At 38.0% G+C, this 19,555-nt stretch overlaps 1 protein-coding gene across 2 annotated transcripts in view; it reads left to right on the top strand.

The window, feature by feature from the left end:
- apc2 (APC regulator of WNT signaling pathway 2) overlaps window positions 1-19,555 on the top strand; it is a 42,922-nt gene that overhangs the window by 14,208 nt on the left and 9,159 nt on the right. For both annotated transcript variants that reach the window (XM_021479985.3, XM_073916293.1), the window contains exons 2-11: window positions 979-1,137; window positions 5,139-5,229; window positions 7,922-8,186; window positions 10,274-10,382; window positions 10,536-10,649; window positions 10,956-11,051; window positions 15,125-15,214; window positions 18,024-18,405; window positions 18,525-18,623; window positions 19,361-19,500. In XM_021479985.3, the coding sequence (XP_021335660.3) occupies window positions 994-1,137; window positions 5,139-5,229; window positions 7,922-8,186; window positions 10,274-10,382; window positions 10,536-10,649; window positions 10,956-11,051; window positions 15,125-15,214; window positions 18,024-18,405; window positions 18,525-18,623; window positions 19,361-19,500 (1,530 nt within the window). In that variant the 5' untranslated portion in view covers window positions 979-993. The remainder of the gene's footprint in view (window positions 1-978; window positions 1,138-5,138; window positions 5,230-7,921; window positions 8,187-10,273; window positions 10,383-10,535; window positions 10,650-10,955; window positions 11,052-15,124; window positions 15,215-18,023; window positions 18,406-18,524; window positions 18,624-19,360; window positions 19,501-19,555) is intronic.

The raw sequence follows: 19,555 nt of genomic DNA, 5'->3' as shown, positions 1-19,555 counted from the left end.
TACCTGGAGAAAATTGTGAGCCTAGGAGGAAAAATAACAGGGGGAAAACAGATGACCATGGCTCAGTTATAACATAGACAAGATTTGGGTAAAGCTCAGAGTATTCTTTCAGATGATTCCCATCCTATGCACCACGAGTTTTATATTCTCCTTTCTGGTCTTCGATACAGAACACCTATTAGTAAAACTAATCGGTTTAAACTTTTATTCATTCCCTCAGCTGTAAAGTTTTTAAATTTAGGGTAGAATTTGTATTGTATATTGTGCTTTTGTGTATTATGTGTGACATGCTTGTATGCTGCAACCAAATTGCCTTCGGGAAATTAATAAAGACTGACTGACTAACTGACTGACTGAGACTCTGATTGGTTAAATGCACATTATGCTCAAAACACACCCATAACAAAGAAAAAGCACAACCCTGTTAGACCATGCGCCAGGGCGCAGACTGCATTTTTTCATCCTTAAAATAGTACAAGTAGAGCCCTTTGAATGGAATATAAACAGTAATAACGATAGAATAATTACCTCAGAATAACGATTTAACAAATCCAGATACAGATCCTCTCTCGGCGATGATCATTCGTGTGTTTTCTTATGTCGCATTTCCACCTTAGATATTCAGCCTGATTTCAATACCCCTGTTCAGCACAAGAAAGGCTAGATTTCTCTCATTGAACAGAAATAAATAAATAAATAATAACAATCCTGTTGCATTTATTGCATATTCATATCAAGTTTATATTGTGATGCTGGTCTTTAAAGTACATGCACTTACTGTGTAAAGATCAGATTTATAAATGTTTATTAAATAATCTATTTTACTGTTTTTTATATATTGTAAAAAAAAAGCCCGCCCATGGTATATACTGTGTTTTCGTCCTCTATACATTAAGAAAGTGTGGAGTTATGGATGAAGCTATACAAATTAGATTTGGAGTGCACTAAAGTCTGACCTCTGACCTCTAACCTTCTCAGGGATCCCATCGAGTGATGATGTCATTCCCAACGGCCTCCTATGACCAGCTGGTGCGGCAGGTGGAGGATCTCCGTAAGGAGAACTCTCACCTGCGGCGAGAGCTTCAGGACAACTCACACCACCTGTCTAAGCTGGAGAATGAAACATCTGACATGAAGGTGAGTAAAGCTCAGATGATAAGTGATTGATGTTTTTAAGCAGATCCCTGGGTCTGCGGGGGGTCCTGGTCCTGCTTAGTTTTGATGACAATGAGCTGCAATCTGGCCCAATACTAGAGCTTTACTGTAATTCTGCTGGATGTGTTGGATCTGCGTCAAAAATGGGCTTCTTCACTCTCAGAAAATAAAGGTTCACAGGTTGTCACTGGGGTGGTACCTTTTCAAAAGGTACACATTTGTACAGTTCAACTCTGCTGCTATTTTTGGATTTCCGCCTGGATTTTGCCTACCCAAATTTAAAAGCTTCCCAAATCCACATGCAGAGGTGTAAATGCAAAAATGTGCTATCGTTTTAAAGAACACCCTTTGAATTTTAATAAAACACTATTGAAAGTGTTTAAAATATCTGTATATGTTGTCTGTGTTGTAACAAACACCTAAAAAATAGGCGCTTTTGTATTTTTTTTTTATAAACTCAAATTTGAAAGGGTACTTTTAAGGTTCTGTGTGGTATATAGGGTGATGTAATTTATTTTGGTGGTTCCTGCACATGTCTGTAATCATAGGAAAAAAGAAAAATGTCTCTACCATAATCTATGCAAAAGTTATTGTATTCCAACTGATGAGCGGTGCTATACAAGCCACAGGGATTGATCATTGTTTTCATATTTCACTATTCTTTTGTTTGATCAAACATAATTCACTGTGTTTGGATCACATCAGACATATAAAAGGATTACTTATGCACATCACCTTAAAAACAGAGGAGAATGGAACTGAAACACACAGCATATGGTAAGAGATGACAGCTGTCTGTGCTATCTGGGGCTGCTTATTGATCATAAATGTATTGTTTTCAATTCTGCGCCATGGAAACACGGCGATTCATTCGACAGCTGTTTGATATGTGAATATAGTTCTGTAAAAATAATGCTAGAAACGGAGGAGCACCGGCAAGAGCTTTCGTTTGAGCTATAACTTGTACATGTGTCATATATAAACCATATGAAAAATATGAAAACTGAACCAATGTTTAATAACCAGCTTAATATCCAAAATACTGTGTGTTTAAGTGTAAATAACTTTTGTACGGTAGAATAAAAACCAAAGGGATGCATATGTGCATAAAATATAGATTCTACGCTTTCAAACGAAACAGCTTACGGGGGTCTGGTGCAATGCTAGCCCTTTAAATCTTAAAGCGAAAGTCGATGACGTCACAGACCCGATGGTCCGCAGAGTTTAACTGGTTAAAGGGAACATATTGGTACCGCATATAGTAAGTTATATAAGTTATTAAGTATATATTAATACCTGAAGATTTTTAGAGGAACACTTTTGTACTTTTTAGGTACTGATATGTACCCTTGAGGTATTAATATGGACCTTTAGGATACAAATTTGTACCTTTTGAAAAGGTACCACCCCAGTGACAGCTCGCATACCATTATTTCTGAGAGTGTATTCAAGGTGAGGGTTATCTTAGAGAAGAATATAATGCCTGCCTAAAGGTGAAGTGAGTTTGTAGACCAGTGATGGGCAGACTTGGTCCTCGAGGGCCAGTGTCCTTACAGAGTTTTGCTCCAACACTAATCGAACAGACGTGAAAAAACTCATTAGTGTCTTCAAGATTACTAGAAAGCTACAGGCACGTGGGTTTGTTTAGACTTGGAGAAAAACTATACAAGAGACCAGCCCTCCAGGATCGAGTTTGCCCGTCCCTGTTGTAGACACTAGCTGCACCTAGCACAACTGATCGAATCAACAGGGGCTCATTGGAAATGCATGCTTCAACCTACATTTATAGAAAACCATAAAAACCTATACTTCAACATGTTTGACTGCCGCTAGTAAGTAAAATGAATGCTAAGGGGTATTACGATGCCAACAGCTTTAACTTTTCACACTAAGGATCTTTACAGCTACATATTATTGATAACTAAAGTATTATTTTGAGCAGTTCTTTGCACAAGACCAAATTAATACATTGAAACAACTTAATTGTGTCTGTTATTGGTAATCACATACAATTGAAGTCAGAATTATTAGCCCCCCTGAATTATTTGCCCCCTGTTTTATTATTTTCCCAATTTCTGTTTAACAGAGAGAAGTTTTTTTTATTTATTTTAGCTTTTAACCAGCACAACAACAAATGTTTCTGAAGACAAGCACCTACTGCACCTTAAATTAAATTTGACTTTATGAAACTTGCAGAAATCCTGTTAAAATAATTGGTCTTTTCATCCCAGACTCATTGGAAACACATGCCTCATTTTGTGAATCCTAAAATACGTTGCACGTCTCAGATGAGAATACCACTAAAAGACTCTGCCTACATGTAAATCTGTAATATGTTACTTAGAGAGCATTTTATTATTTGTTTCACACACATACACGTCCTAATCACATCCCACATGTCCAGGTGGAAGCGAACCCAACCAATAGTGTTTTCAAAAGCAAACAGAAAAGTGCCAGTTTAACCACACAGATTTACCTCGCTTTTACTTCTTTAGCAGAATTCTTTTATGCTTCAACACCAAGTACAACACCATACAAGATGAGCTACCGAGCAAACTGACCATGCCAGAAAAGTTAGAAGATAGATAGAAGAGGCAATTTTATCAAAGACACCAATAAGTTGTATTTATTTGATGTTGTGCAAAAAACTTAACAAAAATAATCCTTTATTCATCAATATCATGTCCCAGTAAATGTTATAAAGGAACACAAGTTGTCATACTGCCCTGTAGTATTCAATTTACCTAAAAAAGTACATTTTGTAGTTTTACAAACATGTAGGCTGAAGCACGTATTTCCAATGGGCTTGTGTTTTTATACTTATCACATGCATGGAGTATAAAATGTTTCATAGTTTTGCTTGTCATGTTGGGCACTGCATATGGTACTTCTGTGTGGCGAGAGTTTGCCCTGTTTGTCTCAGTCATGACCCACTTTCCACAAAATGTCTGGGAACTCTAACGATGAATGTCCAGCATCTCTAAGCTCATTTTAAATCACTGTTGCCCATTACAGCTCTCGGATGGGCAGAGAAGGCAACCATTAGACCATGGAGCGTATTGTATTATTGACCCCAGAGTCTTAAATTGCAGAATTTCTGATGTGTTACATGAGCTTGAGCTTTCAAGTTCCAGTAAACGGGAGTATCTCTTTCTTCCTATATTCTCTGCACATGAAATCACACAAACAAGTCACATACATCCATCGGAGATGACATTGAAATTGATCAGATGATGTAATGCTTGTAAATGGTGGTGTGTGAATACTGCAGATTCACGCCTGTTTTGTTAGTCTGGCTGCTTTGGAGACATTAATCCTGTTGGGAGCAATGGCCCTAAAGGGCTCATTAGGAAACTTCAGTAGGTCTTAGTAGGGTTGGGCTGATAGACGATGTCATCGCCAATGGCCGACAAACACCACGATGCTGAGCCATATAAATTCTTTGCAAACACTTACCTTAAAAAAAAAATAGTAAGTCCAATGAATCATTTTGTTTTTCAGTGTGTGTTCTGCAGAAGACAGAAATGCTTACGCTAAGAGTGCCATTAATGATGAATATTCATTTTCAGCCCACCTGTACAGATCTAAACCCTAGGGTTTATTTAGTGGCGCAGTGGAAATGCTCAAATCCTTTCTCTGCACAGAATCATCAATTGAAACTCGTTCAACAACTGCTTTCATGAGATTATACTGTTGGTGCCGGGGTCACATTCAGTATCTCATGATTCCACAGTAGCCCGCATGCCCAGATGCTGAACATAATCCCCGCCAAAGCTTTTCAGTCTCACAATCTATTCTCTCCTCAAACAGAGCAAACGCATGCATTATAAAGATGAGGTCATCTGCTTTGTCGAGATGACAAAATCATCTCTTTTTATTTTAAAATATATGCATTAGCTTGAACTAAACTGGAGGCCACTGGAAAACGATGACTGTGTATTTTTTTGCATTGTCCTTATTTATTTCATTTTTTTCGGTAATAGGAGGTTCTGAGGCAGTTGCAGAGTAAACTGGAGCAGGAGGCCGGAACGCTTGCCTCTTCAGGCAGAACTGATGTGCTGGACCAGCTCAAAGGTACTGCAGAAAACCTCCACATATGTCACTACTGTTCATTTATCTGAAGGAATTGTAACATACAGAGCTCAGCATATATAAGTACACCCCTCACAAATCTATCTTTTATAGTCATATATTTTTAATAGGAAGCTATACAATATTATATATGTGCATGTACATTAGATTAGTCAGTACTGAAGCCAAATCTAGAGCTGTTCTAACAAAATAACTTACAATAACGGTCCAAAAACTAGTACACCCATATTTATATGTTAAAAATTATTAAATACAATTTTTTTTTTAAAAAGAGGAAAAATTAAGAGAAGCAAAAGTAATTGACAAATTTAGTTGAAATTTTGTAGGTTGTAATTCATTTTTGCTTTTATTTTGCTTGAATTTAATTGTATTATCTTTCAATTTGTAAAGATGTTTGAATTTATTTGCAATATTTTTTATTTAATTTAATTGAATTTAATTGAATTATCCTTCAATTACTAAAGATGTTTTATGACAAAAATATTATTTTAATAAATATATCTGTTTAATAAATCTGTTTTGTTTAAATGCACCCAAATACATTGCCTATATTCACTGAGAAATGGTTTTAAATATTCATTTTCAAAATGGGGTGTACTCAATTATGCTGAGCACTCTATTCAAATTTACTGCTCAACAGTTACTTAATTACGTAAAGGTATAAGATGCTTTATATATCATTTATTTGAATGACTTCAATTTTGAATAAACTGTCAAATAATTTAGTCAAATTTAATTGTCATTTTATTTATAATCCACATAATAATGATATGAATTATGTCTTAGTTGAACACAATCTATTTAGTAACTGATCAATGCTTCTTTGAGAGCAAATCTCTGCTAAACATATGGGTCTTTTGTGAGGTCATGACGGTCATCTCAGATAAGGTTTAACAGAAGCCATTTTGTTGTTTATCTGCTAATGGCTTGAGCCACTGAGGTTGCGGTCAATACACACATGGACACGTAAATAGTTTTTTTGCTGTTGTTTATGCTCACCTTTTTGTATAATTTCAATACCTTTTATTAAAGATGTACTAAATTCAATTAATGTTTATTCATATAGCGCTTTTCACGATGTAGATTGTGTCAAAGCTGTTTAATATAGTTCTAGTAAAGTCCAGATTTGTAAAGATTAGTAAAGTACTACTACCGTTATTATTATTATTTTATTACTTTAATGAAAACAATCTCTAGATTCCAAATGTTGTAAACTATGTGAATCGTGTCAGTTGATGCATTGCTATAATATTAAGGATAAACTGCTATTTTTTTACTTTTGGAATATAATAATCAGCAATCCAACATTTATAATCAATTTTTTTATCATCTTTTACATTCTGAATTGTTCAACATTTAAATAGTGACCGTCATTAAAATGTGTTCTCATTACATATTACAATTAATGATAAAGAAATCGAGTTAAACTAAGAATATATAATAAATTTGATAATATAGTTCTTATAGTATGTTTAGGGAATATCAAGGAAAATTGTTTACCAGAAAACAACAACAAGAACTAATTGCAGAGGTAAGATACAGTGGGGTAATCTAAAGATGGCTAATCCATGCTACTGTATATATTTTTGGAAAATAGATGCTTATAGGCTTCAACCACCTTCCAGTGTTTTCCTAGTGTTTACCAATGGTTAAATTTACTGTTTTTAACATTAAAATTACAGCTATTTGTTATGTTTTGTCATTGATAAATTCTGTGCTCATTTATTTCTGTCATTAGTTTTTTGTCGTTTATTATTCTATCTGTTATTATTGTTTTTATTATTTTGTATATAAGTTTTACTTATAGGTGATAAGGGTTAGTGGCTGCAACCTTCTTTCCTACTTTTTTGTTCTTGGCCTATTACATGCTCTCGTATTTTTTTATGTTGTTGTGTACCCGTCTGTTGTTTTCTTCCTGAGGTAAAAGAATGTGTTAAAGGTCCTGTGAAGTGCTTTTAAATGTGCATTTTTATTATGTTTAAAACACAAAAAATAAAAGCATAAATCCATCCTTCCCTGTATCAACGGGTCAGGCTGGAGATGGTGGTGTAATGGTGTGGGGTATATTTTCTAGGCACACTTTCAGCCCATTAGTACCAAATGAGCATTGTGTCAATGCCACAGCCTACAGTACCTAAGTATTGTTGCTGACCATGTCCATCTCTTTATGACCACAGTGTACCCTTCAGATGGCTACTACCAGCAGGATAACGCATAAAACTTGAATCCTTTCAGACTAGTTTCTTGAACATGACAATGAGTTCACTGTACTTAAATGGCCTCCACAGTCACCAGAACCTCAATCTAATAGAGCACCTTTGGGATGTGGTGGAACAGGAGATTTGCATCATGAATGTGCAGCCGACAAATCTGCAGCAACTGCGTGACGCTATCATGTCAATTTGAACCAAAATCTCTGAGGAATATGTCCAGTACCTTGTTGAATCTATATGCCACAAAGGATTAAGGCAGTTATGAAGGCAAAAGGGGTCCAACCCGGTACTAGTAAGGTGTACCTAATAAAGTGGCCAGTGAGTGTATATCCCTAAAACAGGCTAAAACTAACATCTAAAAGAAATATTTTAATTTCACAGGACCTTTAAGTCATTCGTACAAGTTTGCAAATGCTAAAAAGCTCCATAAAAATAATAATCCTCATTTATTTTCTATCCAGAGTTGCATATGGACCTGACCAACTACTACGAGCTAAAGTACCAGCCTCACAACTTACGTGTGTTTCCGGAGCTGATGGCTGGCCAGGTAGGGGAAGGTGAGGAGAGACTGAGCATCAGCAGATCCAGGAGCCCCGTGTGTCAATCGTCCCGCCAGTCCTCATCTGCATCTGGAGAAGGAACAGCCGTGCACCCAGGCCTCCCTCATCAGGTGGCTGGAGAAGGACGTATCACTGCCCAACACTTAGAAGATCTCTGTAAAGAGAGGTAAGATCATCTAGAAACTCATCTTCTCCCCCTTTTTGTGTTTTCTTTGATGGTTATAGCCTTCGTACACTTTATACCGTATACTTTTTTGTTCTTTGTTTGAGGGCAAAAGGTGTTCCAAACAGTGTTGGCTACTTAGTTACTTTGTAGCAAACTTTATTGACTTTTCAGACCCCCCTAACAACAAATGTTCAAAAAAGCGACTAGCGACAAATCTAGCAACCTGAGAGAAGATCACTGCTTTGTGTACTGACAGCAAATGTTTTAGCACAGCAAGTGTGACGTAACGTAGTCTTAAGGCTGATTTATACACTTCAAGCGCACGCGTATGCTACGGCGTAGCCTACGCGTCGACGCATAGCCCTACGCTGTGGAAGCGCACCTCTTAAAAAATGTAACTACACGTCGCAACGACACGTTTGCTTATTGACCTTATTCTCCGCAGACGAGCGGGCGCTGCCGTTTGAATCTTTTTGCCACGAGACTTCCGGTCTCATTCACTTCCATTCATTTTTAGACATTAAAAACTGCTCGTTTCGCTGTTTGATGTTGCAAACTGATATTTCCTTGTCATGTTATTCTACTTGGTCTGTGTAGTCATGCGAACATTTGTTTGTAGAGCAAGTAGTTTGACCGTTTTTTGCCGTTTATTATTCCTTGTCATTTCTCCCATAGGCGACTGAAACGGAAGTTCTTAGACAATCGCGAAAACAGGCGCACTTCCGCATTTTAGAATAAGGTCAACAGGCTTATTGGTCGGCTTGGTAGCGCTGACGAGTCTGGGCGGGACCGAGAGCAGCCCGAGCCCGATGTAGCGATTGTTAATAAGTGTGGAGTCCAGTAAAGGAGCTCTGGATGGAAAGTTTTGTTTTGTGTTTACCTCATGGTTAAAGTTGTTGCAAGTCCGCCGGTTCCTGCCTCAAAATGAGCGAGTTTGAGTCACTTGTACATCCCTGAAGTGTTCAGGAAAAGCAAAACAGCAGCGAAGAAACTCGACACAGAGGAACATTTACACCTCACTGCCAACTAGCGTTTCGGAAGTGTTCTTGTAGACCAACAGAGACAGCGCGCAGAAGTATAAATGCACAGCTACGGGCGTTGCATGACTTGACGCAGAAGTATAAACCAGGCTTTAGGAGAGGGGTGGGTCTACATATTAAAACAGCTTATAGGAGGAGGAGTTAGACCTCAAGCTCGCTGGAGCTCAAATGGCTCTGCAGCGAGCAGTGTCTCGATCGGTTTGGCTGTACCAGGGAAATACCTCACGCTCTTAATAGTATCTGGATGCAGACTGGGATTTGCAAGCTAAAGCTTGGTTTATACTTCTGCGTCAGTATGTGCATTTATACTTCTGCGTGCTGTATCTTTAATCTTGGCCAGCACATGTAACCTCTGTTAAAAAAATAATTATGTCATTCCTGAGTTTATAATAGGCGATGAAAGTTTATAATAGGCAATGAAAAGGCCGATGATAATAGTTAAACATGGCAGTTTTTTCATGTTTTAGGTTGGGCTAAAAAATCTAAAATCCATAACCCAAACCACGATTTTTTCTTCACCAAACTTGACTGATTTCTGTGAGAATCTTGGGTCCATGCGGGTTCCAATAGGTCTTCTGCAGTATTTATGATTATTGGGATGCATCTCAACAGACGAGTCATCGGAGAAATCTATCTTCTGCCACTTTTCCAAATGATAAAATAGAAGTCAATTTATTATTTGTTGCTCTTACAACTGGGATTGACGACAAGACTTTTGTCAGGTAGCTAAGCACTTCATTTAGACAATTTAAATGAGACTTTCTCAATATTTTTCACTCTCAGAATCTAGATTTTTTTTAATAGTTGCATCTAAGCCAAATATTGTACTATTCCAACAGATTACCTATTAATGGAAAGCTCAATAATTACTTTCATGTGATGTCAAAATCTTAAAATTATGGTTTTGTGGTCCAGGTTTACATAAACATATCAGACAAATAATAGTCTTTTGAACTTGAATGCTCATTACTGAATTCCCCTAAACCTTGTTGAGTACAGTGAATTTAAGTTTCAGTGTGTGTGTGTGTGTGTGTGTGTGTTTTGTAGGACTATGTTGCTGAGTGAAATAGAGAAAGAGGAGAAAGAGCGACGGTGGTATTACTCACAGCTGCAGGGATTGTCTCAGAGACTGGCTGAACTGCCACGGCTTGATACGGTAAGCCTAAACAACTTCCAGTTACTCACTTCTGAGTCTCTTGATTTTACTGGTAATGACTATAGATTTGGCTTGTTTTGATTGTGGAAACAAAGTTATGTGTGCAGTTTTGTTAATTGTATGATTATTAAAGATACGTTTCTTGCCTCACAGTTCTCTATGCAGGTGGATTTTATCAGACAGCAGCTGGAGTTTGAAGCTCAGCAGTTGCGTTCTGTGATGGAGGAACGTTTCGGCACCAGTGATGAGATGGTCCAGAGAACACAAGTAAGAACAGATTATAGATTTAATGCCACGTTTCACCGACAAAGATGCAGCTGTAAATCCAGCTTAAATGTCACGTGTCAGTCACAAGCCATACTTGTGTAAACCACAGAACTCGCAGTCAAGCATCCAGCACAATGTTGTTTTGGTTACAACTTGTTGTTTTAACTACCCAAAACAACCCACTTCATCATAAACACCGCACTGGATGAACCACAAGGCTAAACTAACTGAGATTATAGGGGTTTATCAATGATGTGCTCTTAAATTATTATTATCAAAAAGCCCGTTATGTGTTACCGCATACAGATCCGTGTTGCTCGGTTGGAACAGCTAGAGAAAGAGCTTCATGATGCCCAGAGCTCACGTGGTCCTCAAGAGAAGAGCGCTCTACCTGAAACACAGGTAACACATACACACACTTCTTTAAAATGATTAACAATGTGTCCATGATGTTTAGGCTAAAAATTAGGCGCAAGTTCAGTCATGAGAGTTCAGAGTTCTGATCCAGCGTTAAAAAAATTCACTTTCCTGCAGCTTTGGAGCAATTATTAGACCTTGATTAGCTTGTTTAGGTGTTTGATTAAATTCTTTAAATGCAAATGAGCTGCTGCTCCATGACCTCTGCTGGACTTGATGTCGTTCTATCATAGTTATGGGAGAAACAAAGGGCCCTATCATACACCCGGCGCAATGTGGCGCAAGGCGTGGCGTAATAGTCTTTTGCTGCTTTCAGCTCGGCGCAAGGGTCATTTTGAGGTGTTGCGCCACACTGTTTAAATAGCAAATGCATTTGCGCTCAAATGTGCGCCCATAGGCATTCTGGTTTGAAAAAGCAGGCGTGTTTTGGCGCGTTGCTATTTTGAGAAACTGTAAATAGTCTGTTCTTTAGACCAGAACAAAGTCGGTCTATTGTCTGGGGCAAAGTGCGCCTGGCTTACACACAACACACAAGATGTAGAGCAATACGCAAATATCTTTACATATGAAAAAGATATATTATAATAAGGATAGATATAGGATATAAATATAAATGATTAAAATATTACAAAACATATTCATTTCTAGCCTACATGAATTTAAAAACCACTGCCTTACTTTCTTCATCTCGGGAGGCTTTTTCAGTTCATTCAATTTGCTTTTGTATAATGTTATTATTATTAGCAGTATTATTTATTATATCCATATTTATATTTGTTTTATTAAAAACAAGCTAAGATTTGTCCACCTTTTAGACCTTATGGGGCACAGCATGTGTATTTGAAAATAACTATTTTGACTACACTTGGTCATTATTGTTCATTTATTCGTTTGCTGGAATTTTGAACTGAATTTAGAAATAGTTTTGAAACAAATCTTTGCGCTTAACAAACTAAATTAATTATTTATAGGCTATAGGCTCTCTGATTAGTTTATTCTCAAAACACACCTATAACTCATTAAGAAAATAAACTCAACCCTTTTAGACTGTCAAAATAGAGCCCAAAGCTTTTCTAAAGATTCAAACAACAGATCCAATTGCACAAAATGATTAACTTTCACAAAGCATTCAAAATACCATGTTAAGGAGACTTCCTGATCAAAACCATGTAAATGCAACAAAATCTCAGGCAATATATGGGTTAAAATGGCTTTTTCAAACACATTGCAAGCATTAACTTGAATCTTTAAATCTATAATTTATCAAATGCTCTTAACTTAGTGTCTAATATTACTAAGTATTAAGTGTATACATAATATGCATTTTATTATCCGTTTTCAAGACTTATATTATGGGCGCTGCTAAACTGGGGTGCGTTTCCCAAAACCATCGCTAGCCAACTAAGATTGCAAGTTCCAGCGTTACAAACATAGTTTTTTGATTTGCAGTTTCCCAGATCCATCGTTCCAAAGAACAATCGCAAGCTTAAGCACTCTCAACTATACCTCTGGAGCTGTAGTTTGAAACATAGTCCCTGGCTGTGTTCTATTCCCACTTCTTATCCCCCCTATGCCTTTTCATTTAGAGCAGGGGTCACCAATCTCGGTCCTGGAGGGCTGGTGTCCCTGCAGGGTTTAGCTTCAACTTGCCTCAACACACCAGCCTGGATGTTTCAAGTATACCTTGTAAGACCTTGATTAGCTTGTTCAGGTGTGTTTGATTATGGTTGGAGCTAAAATCTGCAGGACACCGGCCCTCCAGGAACAAGTTTGGTGACCCCTGATTTAGAGCATTCTAACATTCAAAGTTGGAGTTATTAAAAATAAAAAAGCATTAAAGCCATATCTCTCTTAGGTGTAATTTGCTTTCAAACAATTTTGTAGTTCAGTTTTAGCAATCTTGATGTTTACAATTGTGTTCCTTTCGCATGTCATTTTGAACACACCCTCATGGCGAAAGCTATAGGTGACCTATTATTTAAAAGCGGAATTTATATTACGTCTCTAAAGCTTGTGAGGAAGGAAAAGGGAAACAAACAAAAAATTCTAAACACTTGCGGGGATTTCTTCTTTCTTTGTACCGAAATAGTCTGCAGTAACGAAAACAGGAGACTCAGTAAAAACAGATGGCCAACCAAAAAGTAACTCAGGGTTATAAAAAGAGTGGCCAACTCAAAGTACATACATTCAAGATATGCGAGTCCCTTTCACACTCATTACTCTTGTCACTTACCTGTTTTATAATGATTTGATCAGCTGTAGTTTAAAATTACGCTGTTTTCCTCCTCTAAGGGCTTATTATGCAGTCTCTGTTGCCATCTTGTGGATAGACAATGTCAACCGACTTTGCTATACCTTAAAGACCACCGATGCAATGTCTCTCCGAAATGATAAATATTTAAAACAGGCACTATTCTTACAAATAAAATGCATAGTTGCAATCTAAATAACTACATTCTCTCCTGAAAAAGCCTCAAAGGTACATTATGTTGTCCAACTGCTGCAATATTTGTCAAACTGTTGTGTCCTCTGCTTGTTGCTGTATGTGGGCGGAGTAATACACAAGGATGAAGAGGCGGTACGAGTGCTGTTATTTGCAGAATATCGCACAGCTGTCAGCCAATCAAATTCAAGAATCAGACAAAACTGTTGTTTATGTAACCATTTTAACCTTGTAACCATGTGCCGAGAGCGCTGACTGTTTTCTCGTTGACGCCACCAAAACATCAGTATTTATAGAAAGAAAGGACACATAGATTATTTCACACCAATGACTTATGTGATGACATTAAAAATCTACAAATCACTTTTTACGCTCGGCAATGGCAAATGTACAGAACAATTTATAGATGCTATAAACTACTGTGGGTTTGTCATTGCCAAGGGCAACATAAAACCACAGAGAACATTGTTGACTGAACCAGTGTGCTGGAAAAATCACATTATAAATTTGACATTTCTGGCTTAGGTAAAGAATTGTGCATTCTGTGGAGAGGAATACATATATAAAACTTTGACTTACATTTAATAACATAGCTAAAAGTGCAGATTGCTTGTGGTATGCTAGTAGATGGTCATTTTAATAATTAAAAAAACTAAACATCATGAAAATATGATGCACTGTTCTTCTAGGATGTTCCTTTTTACTCTACAGCAGCACTGCCCGGTCTCACCTGGCACAGTCTCATAGCACAGGCTGGCACCAGTGTTGCTATGCAAAAAAAAGGGGGGTTTGTCCTCTGCAGGCTTCCTCCTATTGGCTGCTCAGTAACTGGGATGCTTGGCAAGTGTGAAGCTATAATTTTGAAGCATAGCTCACTGAGACTAAGGGATTCCCACCGCAGCACAGTTATCTGCCCGCTCAACACTGCACCAGACTGACAATGAGCTCGAGCCTTACTGTTAATGAAGCTAAGATAATGACGTTATACACAATGGAACCGTGTTGATTTTGCTGAGTCTTATAGTCAACAGAATATCTAAAGATCATCAAAATAAAAAGGTTACCAGTGGAAATATGTGGACTATTATATGACAAAAAAATGTTATTAACGAAACCTTAATAACATAACTGCACATGGAACTTTCTTACAACTTCATTTTGGGATGCTTATTAATCAGTAATATTTATGTTTTAATCATCCTTCACTGAACAGTCCAAAATTGTACTCTTATTTTTCCAATTAATGTCTGTATAGTCTAATTTAATTAAAACATGACACACAGATAGAAAGCCATATCTGCATTCTTTCCGGTGGTCTAGAGATCACAGCACTGTTGCCAAATGTTGCCATAGTGATGGCTTTGAGTATGCAAGAATGAATGTAATGCGTTGGCGCTGGTGCTGATTCACTGTCCAAATGCAGATGGTGTGCACATGCACAGTCCAACAGAAACAGATTTCAAACAGGAAATAGAAAATTGTGAGTGAGTCTCAATTGCCACAGGTGTGGCTAAACACGCTTACTATGAACCTTTGCTTATTTATGAGTTCAATTTTCAAGTAGCTACTGTATAAAATTGGGACAAATAATAAACCAAGCTCTCTTTTTCAACAGAGCACCGAGTGCCTCCCAAAAGCATGTGTTCCTGACATGGATACTGGAAATGCTGGTACTCTGGATGCTCCTGGAGAAGCAGGGAGCAAAGTAAGTTTTTTAATATCAATATCAATATCAACATATATATATATATATATATATATATATATATATATATATATATATATATATATATATATATATATATATATATATATATATATATATATATATATTTTCCGCTGTGGCGACCCCTAATAAATAAAGGGACTAAGCTGAAAAGCAAAAGAATGAATGAATATATATATGTGTTATATATATATATATATATATATATATATATATATATATATATATATATACACACACACACACACACACACACAAAGATGTATAAAGTACTAGAGACTCAGACTTAAGTAAAAGTACAAGTGCTTTATCAAAAAAGTGACTTGAGTAGAAGTTGAATTGCTCTTTAAGCACCATACTTAAGAGGAAGTACTAAAGTATTTAACATTTTTTGTACTTAAGTATTACAAGTAGTTTATTTCAAAATGTACTACTCAAGTACTGAAAGTAAAAGTACAAGTATTGTGTAATGTAGTTATTAAAGAAAGCAGTCAAAAGACATCATATTGTTTTGTTTATTTTAAATGTCTTTTTTTGGGGCACGTGAATAAGTAGAACAAAAAAAAAACATGGCTCACAATACTGTTTTTCTCTCGCGCTTGAACCACAGATATGACAGATCATAACAGCTTTAACACACTCCTTTTAAAGTTGTGTGTCATAAAAACACTTTAATCCACTCAAAACGCTATTGAAACCCATTTTCAAATTACCAGTTCTAAATGCCAGTTCCCGCCTCAAAATGAGCGAGTTTGAGTAATGTGTACGTTAAGGTAGCATTCAAAACACCTGTGAAGAAACTCGACACAGAGGAACATAAACACCTACTGCCAGCTAGCATTTCGTAAGGGTTTTTGCAGAGCAACACAAACAGCGCACAGAAGTATAAATGCACAACACGCAGGGCATGCACTGTGGGCTTTACCTCAGATACACTTGTTCTTTGTTTGAAACAGAAACATCAGTCCACAGTAGAATAATTTTGTTGTATGTGCGCTTGAAAAAGATTCTTGTAGCTTAATAATATTCCAATTGAACCACTGAAGTCAAATGGTATGCTTTGAGGATGTTGGTCCCTTTATGAACTTTGAACAAGTTGCTGCCTTTGGAAGAGAGGAAGCTCTCAGATTTTCGAACGAAGGATTCTTCGGTTTAGAACAACATGAGTGTAATTAGTAATGTTTCATATCACCAGTCCTCAGGTTTATTTGATATTGATGTTGTGTAATTAGTCATCTAAAACAATCAGGGTGGTAGGTTTTTGGTTAGCACTTTGACTTATCAATGCCAAACCAACTTGTTGGCCATTATTGAGAGTGGTGGAGGCATTCTGTGCAATGTGTCCAGCCTTATTGGCGCAGTGGGTAGCACGTTCGCCTCACAGCAAGAATGTTCGATCCTCGGCTCAGTTGGTGTTTCTGTGTGGAGTTTGCATGTTCTCCCTACGTTCGCGTGGGTTTCTCCGGGTGCTCCGGTTTCCCCCACAGTCCAAAGACATGTGGTACAGGTGAATTGGGTAGGCTAAATTGTCTGTAGTGTAAGAGTGTGTGTGTGTGTGTATGTTTCCCAGAGACATCAACAAGGGCATCCGCTGCATTAAAAACTTGCTGGATAAGTTGGTGGTTCATTCCGCTGTGGCGACCCCAAATTAATAAAGAGACTAAGCCGACAAGAAAATGAATGAATGAATGAATGTTTATTCACATAAAAAACAGAGCTTTCGGTTAAAATATCAGTGAGTTGGTGCAATAGCCCAGTGGTTAGCGCACTGACATATGGTGTGGAAGCACTCTGGCTGTCTCAAGTTCGAATCCCAGCTTGTAGACTTTTCCTGATCCTACCCCTTTCTTTCTCTCATTTAGATTCCTGTCAACTACCGTCCTGTCAAATAAAGGCAAAAATAAGTCTTAAAAATAATAATAATAATAAAAGTCAGAGATATGGGCGAGGCAGTGGCGCAGTAGGTAGTGCTGTCGCCTCACAGCAAGAAGGTCGCTGGGTTACTAGTTCGAAACTCAGCTCAGTTGGCGTTTCTGTGTGGAGTTTCTCCCTGTCTTCGCGTGGGTTTCCTCCGGGTGCTCCGGTTTCCCCCACAGTCCAAAGACATGTGCTACAGGTGAATTGGGTAGGCTAAATTGTCAGTAGTGTATGAGTGTGTGTGTGAATGTGTGTGTGGATGTTTCCCAGAGATGGGTTGCGGCTGAAAGGGCATCCGCTGCATAAAAACTTGCTGGATAAGTTGGCGGTTCATTCCGCTTTGGCGACCCCGGATTAATAAAGGGACTAAGCCGACAAGAAAATGAATGAATGAATGAAAGTCAGAGATGTTAGCGCCAATAGCCTAGTGGTTAGAGTGCTGATACATAACACTGAGGTGTTCACAGCAACCCGAGTTCGATTCCCAGCTTGTGGTCCTTAGCCGATCCTTCCCCTCTCTCTGCTCCCCACACTCTCTTGTCTGTAAACTCCACTATCCTGTCCATTAAAGGTAAAAACCCTGAAAAAACATACATATATCAGTGATAGGACTTAAATTTCTATTGTTCTCCTAATGCAAGGGGGCCTAACATGAGAAACTTGTTTAGAGGGAAGTACCTTACCCAAGAAGTCACCCTACATAGTATACATACATTTTAACATCATTTCCAAAAGTAGCTGTACAAATATGTTAGTGTCCATGACAATCTTTTACATGTGGAATTCATATAGTTGTAATCAGAAACCATAGTAATAATAAACTGTATAGATATTATATGTCAGCTGTAGTTACACTATATTTGGGTTGCAGGTGGAGATGGTGTTTTGGCTACTTTCCATGCTGGCCTCCAGAGATCGGGAGGAAATGTCCCGTACCCTTCTGGCAATGTCAAGCTCACAGGAAAGCTGCATTGCTATGCGCAAGTCTGGCTGTGTCCCGCTGCTTGTACAAATACTACACGAGGGGGGCACCGGGGAGGCAGCTGGGACAGGATGCTACAGTCGAGAAGCCCGTTCCAGAGCCAGTGCTGCACTGCACAACATCGTGTATTCACAGCCAGATGAGGGTCAAGCACGACGTGAGATGAGAGTTCTCCATGTGCTGGAGCAGATTCGCTCCCACTGCGAAAATGGATGGGACTGGATTGAGAACCATTTAAGTACCCCTTCACCCGGTGGTAGCAAAACCACAGGTAAGCTCTGGTGAAGTCCATGTGTTACATGAGCAGTCACTTGTTCTTTGCAAAAAGTTTTATAAGAAATAAAAAAGGTTATACCTAATAATAAAATGGATTCACTTTGAAATCAACAGAAATCCCTGAGCCAGTGGATCCCCAGATATGCCAGGCCTTGTGTGCAATAATGAAGTTATCTTTCGAGGAAGAGTATCGCAGGGCAATGAATGAACTAGGTAAGTCATTGCCCTGTTTATAACATATCCAAGAGTATGACTTAGTTGTAAATAAGTACACTACCTGACAAAAGTGTTGTCGTTGATCCCAGTTGTAAGAGCAACAAATAATAACTTGACTTCTAGTTGATCATTTGGAAAAGTAGCAAGTGATGAATCATCTGTTGAACTGCATCCCACTCATCACAAATATTGCACAAGACCTATTGGAACTGGATTTGACCCAAGATTCCTAAATAAATCAGTCAAGTTTGGTGAAGGAAAAATCATACTTTGGGGGTTACATTCAGTATGGCGGCATGCAAGAGATCTGCAGAGTGGATGGCAACATCGACAGCCTGAGGTACCAAGACATTAGTGCCTCCCTTTACATTACAAACCACAGGAGAGGGCAAATTGTTCAGCAGGATAGCGCTCCTTCTCAAACTTCAGCCTCCACATCAAAATTCCTGAAAGCAAAGAAGGTCAAGGTGCTCTAGGGTTGGCCAGCCCAATCACCCGACATAAACATTATTGAGAATGTCCGGGGTAAGATAAAGGAGGAGGCATTGAAGATGAATCCGAAGAATCTTGATGAACTCTGGGAATTCTGCAAAGGGCCCCTTTTCATTTCAATTGATCAACTAGAACTCAAATTATTATGTATTGTTTCTAAAACTTGGATAGGCGCAAGACTTAGGTAGTGTACATTTGCTGTGAAGAAAGAACACACTAAAAGTGTTAATTCCACATTTTAGGGGGCCTCCAAGCTATAGCGGAGCTAATGCAGCTGGACCAAGAACTGTATGGCATGCACAATGAGCCAATCAATATGGCTCTCCGGCGTTACGCAGGAATGGCGGTCACTAATCTTACATATGGAGATGTTGTAAATAAGGTACATTTTTCAAATGATTGCATACATGTATAAAAGACAATTATTAAAACAAATT

Source organism: Danio rerio, chromosome 11 (assembly GCF_049306965.1).
Source record: "Danio rerio strain Tuebingen ecotype United States chromosome 11, GRCz12tu, whole genome shotgun sequence".
In the NCBI taxonomy this organism is placed as follows: Eukaryota; Metazoa; Chordata; class Actinopteri; order Cypriniformes; family Danionidae; genus Danio; species Danio rerio.
Note: the sequence above shows the minus strand (reverse complement) of the source record. Positions and strands in the feature narration are given on the sequence as shown.